Consider the following 12,230-nt stretch of genomic DNA (forward strand, 5'->3'; position numbering starts at 1 on the left):
TATTACAAATGAAGAAAATGAGTTCCAGAGAGGGACAAAGAGTTGTTCAAGGTTCCATATAGTGAAGAAGTGGCAGTGCTGGGATTCCAACCCAGGTCTGTTTGATTGCAAAGCCTAGGTCCTTTTCCCAGTTTTGGAAGGTGGTTGGGCACGGACATCCCCACCTCTTTGCTCTACCATCTCGGACCCTCTATGTCACCAGTCCCTTTCTCTCTGCGTTTGACCCTGATTTGCGGATGTGTCCTTTTCTATCCACCCATACTCTAGACCCCATCCCTTCCCCAGTGCTTCACAAATTTGTGTGTACCACTGCTATCCTGAAAGCACTTTGCTTTGGCCCTTTTATACCCCATTAAATTTTTGGAAAGCCAAGCACATAGTAGCCTAACTGTTCCCAGGCTGGTGTGGGTTTACTGCAGTAGGGGCGGGGTGTGGGTGTGGGACCATAGCCCCCTTGGTAAGGCTGAGGACTTCATTCCACTAGACTGAGGTTCCTGAGAAGCCACTTCGGGTTTCCCCAGCAGCTGTGACTTGAGTTATATGGAGTTTTCCATCCAGACTCCTCATTCTGACTGGGCTCCGATCTTGGAGTTTACTTTTAGCCACAGGCCTTGAATCCTTGTGTGCTTGGGCAGGAACTAAATTCTTTTCTATTTGTCCCCCACCTCCTCAATCTACAACCACTTTACCACACCCTCCTCTGTCATCGTGTCTGTCCCTCCTTTCCAAATCAATGCCCAAGAAGGGTTCTGAGACCTTGGATTAGGCCAAGGTTTGAACAGCTGATCATGGCTCAGTGAAATGCGGATACAGCCTCTGGGTGTTAATGGTGAATTCAAACTAGTTATTGAGAAGGAGAGGGGGCAAGGAGTGTCCCCATATCTAGAATTTGATAATGTTTATCTGCTTTTCCCATGTCCTTCCCCAAGTCTCTCTTCTCCCTCTTCTACAAAAAAGTCACTGCCACAATTGCAAGGTAAAGAAATAATCATTTTATCGTGCACCAGACTATTTCATGGGGACGTCACAAAGGCAAGGTGCCTAGTATAAAAATTGGGATGAGGTGGGGGCAGCAGAGGGGTAGCAGCATCCAGAGCTGGGGCTTGTCCAGCCCTAGGCCTCCGAGGACACCTTTGCCTTGCGTTAAGACTAGTGGAGAGGGTCTCGGGCAGGGCTTGAACCCTCTGGCCAGCTTCCAGGGTGGGTGGCTATGTCAGTCCTGTGCTGGTTCCTCTTTAAACTGTTCTGCTGGACAGTTTAGAGCTGGGTGTGTCCAAGAAAACTCCATTTTCCTGCAGCTGTGGATCCCTTTGGCCTTTGGGGTGCTGGTGGCAGTGGTGGTAGGGCTGGGCAGAGGTTCCTAGAATCTAGTCTCCTTCACCGGGGCTACACCCTTCAGAACCCCGGGAGGATCAGCTTTGAGGAGCCCCCTGGTAGGTGGAGAGGTGAGGCCTATGAATAAGCAGAGATCCTCTCCCTTCTCCCTGGGGCAGTGCCCATCATACCAGCATCCAGCCTGAATCTACTAGTCCTCTGGCTCTGGGGACAGGACTTAGGGGTGGGGGAGGGGTCTCCACTGCTTCCTTTGTGTGGGTCGGGCCTCTGCCAGTGAGGGATAGTATTTTCCCTGGCTCTGAGCAGACAGCTGAACAGAGCCCGCCAGAGGAGCAGTGAGCCCAGCTGGGCAGCTGTGGGGACACTTAGTCGGCTCAGCTTTCATCCACATCAGAGCCTGCCTGCCCCAAGATTATCCCCACATTTGAATGTGGGTCCAGCATCTCACTTGGTTTTGGCCTTCTTCTTGGATGGACACTGAGCAGAGAGCTTGGCTGGGGGCCGAGGGTGTTGACCCTGTCTTCGTGAGGGAGCCAACACCAGGAGGCACAAACCGCAAGGCCTGGAGGAGAGCGTCTACAGGCTGGAGCCCGTATTCTGGATCTGGGACCTTGAATTCAGACGCTGAACCCTGGAGCCAAGAACCTGGAGTCTGAGAACCTGGAGCCTGGAGCTTAAGACCTCAGACCAGGAGCCGAAAGCCCCAGTGTTGGTGCAGCTTGGAGAGAGGGCTGAGAGTGAGGTCCTCTGGTGGTCGGGAGCCCACCTGAGCAGCAGTTGGGTCAGGCCAGGGCTTGCTGTGTGCAGGTCCTGCTCACAGAAGTTTGGGCTGGGCTCCTGATGGTTTGGCTGGTGCACAGGGCCAGGCCCGGGCTGCTGGTGCTGGCTCTGGGGGGCTCTGCTTCAGTACCCACGGTACCTGGGGGCAGGGGTGCCTCTGCTGCGGAGACCTCACTTCGTCAGCCTTCCCACTGTCCACCTCTTCCCTCAGAGCCTGCTCTGCCCTCCCTTGGGAACCAAGTGGGCTCTGGCTCAGCCTGTGGTCTGTGGCTCCTGCTGCTTCCCAGCCCCTTTTCCTCCAGCCAGAGCTCCATCCCCAAGGCTCAGACCCAGGGGGACCTACAGTTTCTGGGCCTTTGGGTACAGGAGTCCAGGAGGAGCCTTGGCTGGGGGGGCTCTTCTGGCTCTGCCTCTGCCTCTACTGGCTCTGGGACCCAGCTGAGCCTTGCCCTTCCTCTTGTAAAATGGGCACAAGCATGCATCCCTGTCTTGTTGGCCTCCCAGGACTGCTGTGGTCATCCAGTGAGATGGCCCAGTACAGGGCCTAGAACAGTATTTGCTCAGTAGATTTGGTTAAGGGAGTGAAATAAAAGTTGGGAGATGGCTTTTTCACGTGGCCCTCTCCTGTGTGCGTGTGGCGTTTCCATTCTTAGTTTCATGGAGGAGCAGCACCGTGGAGTGACGCTCACGGCGTCACCGTGAAGGCCCAGCTGGGGTCTCTGATCCAGGACGCAGCCGTATTCCTGCCTGGGAGGGACCAGGGAGTGAGGGTCTCCCTCTCTGAGGGGAGGCCTGGCGGCTGGGCTAGGGGTGGGGGCACTGCAGCCTTCACCGGCTCTCGCCTCATCTGCTGTTCTTGCCTGGAGGGTCCCACAGAGATTGAACCTCTGGCTGCTCATGGAGGCCTGAAATTAACCCTCTGCCCTGGACCTGGTGTCTGCCCATTCCTTTTCCAGGGGGCTTGAGAGACAAAGCTACCAGGCTGAAGCTGCCCGAGGTGCGTGTGTAAGTGTGGGGTGCAACTGCCGTCAAGATGGCACCATTCCCCTGCCATAGGGCTGCCCCTTTCCCTAGATGGCAGGGTCAGTAGGCATGTGGCTGTAACACTTCGTTACCCACCTTAAGTCTGCAAGTGGAAAAACAGGTACAGATAAAAAGTGAGTGGTCAGCAGTGGCCACATGTGGGCAGCCAGAAGCATGAGCAAAGTCCCTTTGGTCAGTGGCAGCCGCAAAGGCCCAGGCTTCAGGGAGGCCCCAGTTGGTGCCCTTGGGGTCGCCTGGCTGGTTCCGGCAATAAATAACATGAGGACCCAAAAACCAAACCAAAATAAAAAATACAGCCAGTATCTTTTGGGGTGGGTGGTGCGGGACTGTTTAAATTATCGGCCTTCCCTGGGCCACTAGGTGGTTGCGGGCGCAGGGCTGGGCGGCGGTCACCGGCACGTGTGCAGCTCCACGAGCCGCTGGCACTGCCGGCACTTGACGAAGCAGCACCAGTGGAACTTGCAGCTGCAGCGCTCGGCCAGCTCTACCTGTGCTGTGTGGAAGCCGCGGCCGCAGCACAGCAGCTCACAGCCGTCGATGGCCTTGGACGTCTTGTTGCACGTGCGGCCCCTCGTGCCCAGCACGCCGCTGCGCATGTCCTGCTCGCAGAAGTCCGGGCTGGGCTCCAAGTACACCAGGTCCTCATCTGTGTGCGGCTTGAACTGCGCGTTGCGCGGCACCAGCGCCCTGGAGGAGCCCACACGGCGTGGCTCCACCTCCGTGGCGCCGTCAAACTTCTCCTTCAGCGCGTGGCCCACCTGGCGGAAGGGCGGCACGGCTCGCCAGCACGTCTTTACCTCGCAGGAGCCCGACACCCCGTGGCACTTGCACTCCACCCGCATGTGAGTCAGGATAGCCTGCGGGGGGCGGGGAGGGGAGAGGGGCCATCAGGAGATGTCAGGGGAGGCCAGGGAGGGGCTGCTGGGGGGCGGACGAGCGGGGGCAGGGACGGGGGCATGGCGCAGAATTGGAGAAAGATGTACGGTCATGCTTCCTCTGTATTAAGCTCCTGCTGTATGCCACGGTGGGCTGGTAAGCTGTGTTGGGAACAAAGATACTGTCCTTGCCCTTGGGGCACTCGGAGTTGATGGAGGAGAGACATGTTAAAGGGCAGTGTCACACGAAACAGTGAAAAGTGACGTGTTGGGGAAGAACACGGCTGCATTGAACCTGCACAGGAACCTTGACGAGTAGGTACTGAGACAGCAGACGGTACTGCAGTTAAGCACACGGTCTTCGCAGTGACACGGAGAAATCCTAACCCTGCTACTTATTAGGGGTGTGTGTGCGTGACAAAGAGGGATGGAGACACACCTGTGTGCACATATATGTGTGGGTGGGGGCGTGTTGGGGCACGTGTGTGCTACACTGGGGGCCGCTCACACTGTTCTGTGACGCCTGCTTACCTGTCCACTCCCTCCCCGCGTCCCCCGCCCCATAGGAGGTGCCTGGTACTGGAGCCCAACAAGTGTTTTCTGAGGGGCAGGTGGGTGGGGGAGAGTGTCTGGGGACCTTGCCGAGCCCGCCCTTTCCCGGCCGGCCGTGAGGGTGCTAGGGCCGCACGCACTACCTTCCTGCCGGCCTCGTTGTTGTGGAGGTTCATGAGGGCCCGGCTGGACGAGGCCCCCTTGCTCCTCTCCCGCACGTCCACAAATGACTGTGAGAAGGCCACGCCGTAGGCGATGTTGTCCGAGCATCCCGACCACTGGAAGCCTGGGTGGGGTGGGCATGCGGAGTCCGCGGGTGAGTGAGGGCCCGGGCCCCGGCCCCTGCCTTGCCACGCATGCCCTCCCCACCGCCCGCACTTACCCTGTGGGCTGACCCCGTGTACCGTCCGGTCACAGCCGCACTTTTCCAGCTCCCCACTGCTGCACGCCCGCGTCACCGCAAAGGCCACACCTGCCGAAGAGATGGCGTACACGAAGGCCGCCTCCCGAGTCCCTGTGGGAGGGAGGCAGAGGGAGGGCAGGGCTGGGTCCCAGTGCTCCTCCCCGCACCCTCCTTTTTAGAGGAGAGGCATAGATGGGACTCCTAAACGATGGAGGCCCAGGGAGAGAGCAAGGCAGGCTGACTCCTGTGGGGCAGGAGTCACGCTGTGCTGGCGCTTATTCTTACCCACCAATGGCCAACATACTTACACACGCCGGACACTGCCCTGCGGTCTTCACGTGTGCTGGTCATGTATCCTCCCCGCACCCGTCAGGTGAGTACAATTATTATCCCCGCTTTCAGGGGGATCAGCCAACTTGTCCCAGGCCACACAGCATGTGGTTGAGCAGCCAGATGGTGCAGCTTCAGTGCTCTGAGCACCGTCAGTTACTGTTCTCACAACCTCTCCGGGAGGTTAGTGACGTTAACGTCATTTTATGAGAGACAAGACAGGCGTGGGAGAGGTGAATTAACTTACCAAGACTGCAGAAGTAGCAGGCTGGCCTGTCAACCCAGCTCTTTTTTGTGCTTATTCCCCAGCTGGCCCCTCTAGGCTCTGATGGGGTCCCCCGCCCGAGGAACCTGCCCCAGCCCTTCCTGCTGAGGCTGGGCCCATTTCTGAGACCACCTTGCTTCCTTGTACCTCTAAGAGTAAACTGTAATGACAGTGGCCCCACCGCTTACCAGGATCACTGCTGTAGAGGGGGTGCCCTCTACCATCGGAAGCTTTATCCGTGCCCATTTCACAGATGGCACAGTGCAGGTTTGGGGAGGGGAAGTGGGTCGCAGTCGTCCAGTCAGGAAGTGATAGAACCAGGACTCAAACTCCGGTCTGTCCGCCTCTGCTGCCTGTCTTTCCCTTCCGCCCCATGACTTCTTGGTGGTTCTATTTTGGTGCCTGCCCTGTCTCTTGCCTGAATGGGTGTTTTTATCCTCCTAGGAACTGTGCCTCAGGGGGTGTAGCTGCTATGTAGCCCCTTTCTGGGGGTGTGGGTGGTGGGAGGGAGTGTCTTTGTGTGCGTTGTGTGTGTGTGTGTGGTGCGTGTGCACACGGCTGGCTGGGTGTGTGACCAGACGGGCCCTGCTCCTCTCTGGGCCCTGTGAGGGCCTCTGTGTGCCCGTGACTGTCCTTCTGTCTCTTGCTGGAGTGTCTGTGTCCACAGGAGCAGAGGGGGGAGGCTTTGGCCTCGTGGTTGGCAATTACCTCTGTGACACCCAGGCCGGTGCTCTCGGCTGCCCTGGGGAGCAGTCGCCGTGGTCAGACAGAAACAATCACCTCCTCTGTGCCCGTGTCTGTGGACAGGCAGCGGAGCCCGAGCACTGGGGCTGGGGGCAGCTCAGGCCCCCATGGCCCAGGACGCCCTGTTCTCGGTTCGGCCCTTGAGCTGGGGATACTGCCCGCCACCCACTTTCTACGGCCCACCCTCTGCCCTGGCCTGGACACTTTGGGCCGGCATGAGGGGGCTTGGCTGGAGCCACGGGGGCCTTGACAGCCTGAGATGGAATCCTCTCCAAGTTAATCGAGGTTAATAGCAGGATCATGTTGGTTGGTTTTGTGCTGTGGCCGCCCAAAGAGAGACGACTTTAGTTTCTGGTATTTCTGGTATTTCCAGGCCTGAACCAGCACAAATCTTTGCCCCAAAGACCAAGGGGGAAGGGAAAGCAGGAGATAGTAGGGTGGATGGGACTGGCAGTGTGGCCCCAGCTCCTGGCCTGGCATGTTCCTTTCTCCTCTGCTTCTCTGGCCCCTCAGGCAGCCCCCGGCCTGCCCCAAGCTCTGGGCCCACCTCCTCCCCTGAGCGCTAGTAGCCTTGGGTGCAGGGCTCCCTGTGAGGTGGCTCAGGGAGACCCCTGCCTCATCCCCAACCAACACCCATCTGCCAGGACTACAGGCCCCCTTGTCCTGGCCTCGGGAGCAAGGGCGCTATAGTTCTCTCCACTTGGGCCTGAAGGAAGAGGTTCTGGAAGGAAGATAATAACACGAGCTAAAGCTCAGAGAGAGCTCACTCTGTGCTGGGCACTGTCTGAGCACTTGACATAATTTATATACTCTTCACAACAACCCTGCGAAGTAGAGACTTTTACTCCCCATTTTACAGATAAGGAAACTGAGGCACTGAGCCATGAAGCACCTGTCCAAGGACACCCAGCCAGGAAGTGGTGGAGCCAGAATTCGGACTCAGACAGCCTAGCTCCAGAGTTTCAACCTTGACATGATCCTGCCGCCTGGAGCCCCCAGGAATATATGCACATCTCTTCCCACCTCCATGTGTGAAGCCACGAGCTGTGGGACATGTCCAGTTCCTTTTGTGGGTTCTTCACTGGGGGATGGTGAGCAGTGGGCCTGTGCTCAGCACAGGAGGCCCCAGAAGGCCTGAAGAATGTGGCTGAGTCACTGTGTCCCGAGAGCCGATGGCAGCGGCTCCTCCAGCCTTTTATGACTGGCCCTGGGTCCCGATCCCTTGACTCCAGGGCTGTGGCCCCTCCTGGCTCATCCCCTCTGCCTGGCTGGAGCCTTGCTCACCAGTGGGGCGCCTGGCAGAGACCGCTGAGACACAGAAAAAGGATTGTGGTGTGGCTGTGAGGGTGGCAGAGGGGAGTTCCCCAGCGACCTGGTCGATAACTGCTCCCTGGTCTGGGGGTTTGCCTGTTCCAGCTGCAGGGGGAGGACAGTCCTGACTCTGTCCTCCTGGGACAGCAGAGCCGGCCGAGGGAAAGGCAGAGCTCTCGAAGGTGCTAGCAGCTGCCCTACAGCCTTCTGCCTTTTCCGTAATGCCATTTGCCCCATTCCACACCCAACTCCTTTCTTCCTGCTCTTTCTTCTTCCCTGAGCACCTCCTTCCCTGGCTCCATTGGTCTAAATCCTGAGCGTCCTCTAGGTCCCGCCTCACTGCCATCTTTTCCAAGGTGCTAAGGCTGCCTGGGGCTGGGAATTCAGAGTTGTCCTGGGGATCCAGTGATAACTACCCTTTCTGAGGGCCTACGGTGTGCCAGGGCCTTTCCATGAGCTTATGGCGACCTGAGCAACCAGCTCTCTCCAGCTCTGCTCTGTGGAGGAAAAAGTGAGGCTCGGGGGCTTGTCTGGGGTCCCTCAGCCAGTCAGTGGCCAAGAGGGAATTGGAACCGCGGCCTGCCTGACTCGAGGCCGGTGCTCTTCTGAGCACATCACATGCGCTGTCTCCCCAGATGCTGGATGGAAGGACATTTGAGCAGGAAGGAGTGTTTGGAGGAGAAACAGATGAGGCTGAGTTGGGCTAGAAAGGAAGCCACAGGCGTCGGGATCCCCGGGGCATCAGGCAGGTGTCCTGGTGGCGGTGTCATTCCGAACATAACTTACATGTTTCCAAAGCAGACCCAGCGGGAGTCCTAGGGAGGAGGGGCGGGAGAGGCACTGCCCTTGTCCTCTCCCCATCCCTGCCCCCCAGCCTGCCTTGCCAATTTCCTTTGCTCTCTTGTCTGCAAAGGCTCACCTTTTCTTGAAACCACCTCCAGGAAGCCTCTTTGGATTTAAGAGACAATGTAGGGCAGGGGAAAGAGTAAAGGCTTTGGAGTTGGACAAAGCCATGTTAAGACTCTTACTAGTGTAGTGACCTTTCCCAGTTCTAACATGGGGAAAGTAACGCTGGCCCAGCAGGCCAGGCCCTGGCACTTCTGCACATCCCTCCCACCATCAGGGATTCGGGGGACCCCGGGTGCTCTGGCTGGCCTGGCCTGCCCTCCCCACGCAGTCAGAGTTGCACTCGGACTGTTTCATCTTCTAAGTGTCTTGTGTGCTTGTCTGCAGCCAGACTGGAAGCTCCAGGGGCCACACTGTCCCTCACCACCTCCTCTGCCCGCCTCGAGCCCAGTACACAGCTGGCAAGAACAGGCCTTTCCCAGCTCCCTGGAGACAGAGGCGGGTATTGGGAGGAGCGTGGATGCTCAGCCTGGCAGGCCTGAGATCTAGTCCTGGTTCTGCCACTTCCTAAATGTGTGATTTCAGTTTTTATGTCCGTAGAATGGGGCTGACAATAGTTCTGACCTCTTCAGGTGGGTATGGAAATCTAATGACGTAAAACATGGAAGTGCTTAGCCACTGGTCTGGAGTAGGAGCTTGAGACATGGTAGCTACTGTGAATGTTACTGTTGGGTGATTAATGCCATTTTATTCATTCGCTAACAAATATCGGTAGGGCACTTACCCCCTGAGGGCCACTTGTCCGCATATTTGCCATTGGGCTAAAGGTTTCCTTAGCCCAGAGACACCTCCTCCCTCACCAGACGTTTATTAGCCGCCTGCTGTGAGCCAGGCCCTATGCCAGCACGAGGGAGACGGACGTGAGTCTGTCCTCAAGGAACCCCCAGTGCAAAGTGTCTCTGGGGTAACCCCTCCCCAGACCTCCTGTGATGTATCTGATGGCACCAAAAGCTGGCCTGAGAGGTCCCCAGAAGAAAGGCATGTTGTCACCCTCATTGGGTCCAAAGTGATGCCAACACTGAGGACAAAGGTGAGAGCACAGGTGTTAGGGAATCACAGCCCAGGACTGAAAAGCATCCACTTCATAGATCCAGCCTGAAGTTACCGTCAGTCAGGTGCCCTGAGGTTAGACACGCGGGGACTGCAAACACAGCCTGGGCTGGATCCTCTCTTGGCTACGACCAGTGCACCACATCACCTCCCGGCATGGCAGCCAGAGCCCAGAGGGGCCTCAGGGCTCATGGAGTCCCCTCTCTCGGGACAGGGACATGATCAAGCTCACAGAGCGAGGTGTGAGAAGGCAGGGGCACGCCCAGCGTTGGCTACAGATGGAGGGAAGCAGGAGCAGAGGAGTCTGCATGGCCTTCCCCACCCCTCCCTGTCCTGCTCGGGCCAGCCCACCCTGAGACCCCACCACATCCTGCTCACGGCCACACTGAACTTTCGCCAGACCCCCTGGCCTCTCCCTCCCACCCTCAAACCCTCGTCATTCATTCCACAAATACTTATCAGTTACCTACCTTGTGCAGGTGCTGCCCCAGGCACAGGGATTAAGCAGTGACCAAACCGCACAGAGGCCGTCCCACATCTGGCCCTGCACGCCTGCTCAGCCAAGAACCACCGCCTGCCCCATTCCTGGCTGCCCCCGATGCCAACTTCACCAAATTTCTGGCAGATTCTCAGCCTAGAGCACACAGTTTGGCCCTGACTTGCACACGGTCCTCACCAGTCACCATTATGTCACCGTCTGTCTTGCCTCTGTAGGCCAGGAGCAGGGGGTCTCCACTGCCCGGGAGGGGAGGGGGTGCGGGTTGGAGCTGTATGGCCTCGGGCAGTGCTGGCCGTAAGAGAGCTGCTCCCACCCCCGGGGGCCCTGGGAGTCAGGCAGGCCTTTGGAGACATCGTCTCTGAATCCTGATGGGAAGTCCAGGAGCTGGGGCCTGGGGTTGCCCCCCATCCAGGGAGGAGGACGCTGAGGCTAGGACAGGGGATGGACCTTGCCCGGGGTCTCATGCCAAGAGCCGGCAGGTCCCGGATCTAGGTGCATCACACCCTCTGTCTGCTGGGCCTCCTTTCTCAGCTGTAACGTGGGAACAATACTACACACTTGGACTTGTCGTGAGGGTGGTCGATGCAAGGCAGCACCGAGGAGGCCCTCAACAAATGGGGCTCCTTTTCTTCTCCAAGTATGGCCTGGCTCCTGGAGGGATCTGTGAGCTATTACCTTTCCAGGTCTGAGGTCAGGACCCCAGCCAGGCAGCCCATGAATGCGGGCACTGGCCTAGCCCCCCAACCCCTAAACCCTGGGGGCTGTGAGAGAGGCCTGCCCACCGGCTGCTGCCCAAAATCACAGCAGCTGGTGAGGACGGATGGCTTTTCTGGGGTCAAGGTCCACCCTAAATGGTGACGCCCTTATGAGGTAAGCACACGTGCAGGTCCCACTGACAGGTGAGGGTACGGAGGCTCGGAGGAGTGAGGTCCCTCCCCCAAGGTCACGCTGCCCGTGCTCTCCCCGCACGGCCTCATCAACCCTGGACCCTCCAAGAGCAGCACTGTGGCCTCGGGAGGGGCAAGTCCCGTCTCTTGTTCAGTGGAGATAAATTGAGACTTTTCCAGGAGGAATTTTACTAGGGAAGAAAACGGAAAATGCAAAAGTGAGGGGATGGATGAATGGGAAGAGTTCAGACTCCTCCAAACACGACTGCCCTTGCCTGGCATGTGGCTGGCTTGGCAAGTGCATGCCCTGACTCAGCCCCGAGGAGACTGGATGCTTGACCAAGTCACTTGGACTTTAGTCCAGAGCAGGTTCCAGCCAAGCCCGGTAGGATTCTCAGCATCTCCCTGAACTTGATGAGCCGGGGCTGGGCCCCCTCCCTGGTTCCTGGTGCAAACACAGGTGAGGAAAGCACTTCTCGACGGGGTCCCTCTCCTGCGTCAGGCCGCACTGACCCATGCCTCCCCTCTTCTGCCCCTTGAGTCCTTGCCCCGACTTGCTCTCTGCCACTGATGACATCCCTTGACTGTCTCCTCCATGCCAGGCTCTGCCACGCGCTGGGAAACCGGTAAATGAGACATTACCCTTGCCTTGGAAGAGTTCAAGGTTTAGGGATGGGGGAGTGGGGTGGGGGAGACAGGCATCACAGTTCAGTGTGAAAGGTGTAATGAAAGCCACGTGGACACAAATGGTTTAGACAGAAGTGTGTGTGTGTGTGTACACGTGTGTGTATTAAGGGAGGGAGAGAGTGAGAGAGAAAGGAGAGAGAGAGAAATGGATAAGTCAAATGGGTTAAAATGTAAACAGCTGGTGAATCTAGGTAAAGAGTATATGGCAATTCTTCACAGGAAAAACTGAACTCATATATTCAGAGAACAAACTGGTGGTGCCAGAGGCAGAAGCAGGGATGGGGGGTGGGCAAAATGGGTGAAGGGGTCAACAAGTACCAACTTCCAGTTATAAAATAAATATGTCATGAGGATGTGATGTACAGCATAGTGACCATAGTTAATAATACTGTATTGCATATTTGAAAGTTGCTAAGAAAGTAGATCTTAAAAGTTCTCACCAGAAGGAAAAAAAAGTTTGCAACTGTGTGGTGATGGACGGTAACTAGACTTACTGAATCATTATATTGTACACCTGAAACTAATATAATGTCAATTATACCTCATTTAAAAAAGAAGAAAA

General features: G+C 57.2%; 1 protein-coding gene across 4 annotated transcripts in view; it reads right to left on the bottom strand.

The window, feature by feature from the left end:
* Positions 1–977: 977 nt before the first annotated feature.
* WNT4 (Wnt family member 4) overlaps positions 978–12,230 on the bottom strand; it is a 28,268-nt gene continuing 17,015 nt past the window's right edge. For 2 of the 4 annotated variants that reach the window (XM_059915697.1, XM_059915691.1), the window contains exons 3-5: positions 4,969–5,100; positions 4,730–4,872; positions 978–4,016 (exon numbers count right to left, since the gene is read on the bottom strand). In XM_059915697.1, the coding sequence (XP_059771680.1) occupies positions 3,549–4,016; positions 4,730–4,872; positions 4,969–5,100 (743 nt within the window). In that variant the 3' untranslated portion in view covers positions 978–3,548. The remainder of the gene's footprint in view (positions 4,017–4,729; positions 4,873–4,968; positions 5,101–12,230) is intronic. The other 2 variants (XM_059915709.1, XM_059915701.1) reach the window with 2 other exon arrangements.

This window comes from Balaenoptera ricei, chromosome 1, assembly GCF_028023285.1.
Source record: "Balaenoptera ricei isolate mBalRic1 chromosome 1, mBalRic1.hap2, whole genome shotgun sequence".
Taxonomy (NCBI): domain Eukaryota; kingdom Metazoa; phylum Chordata; class Mammalia; order Artiodactyla; family Balaenopteridae; genus Balaenoptera; species Balaenoptera ricei.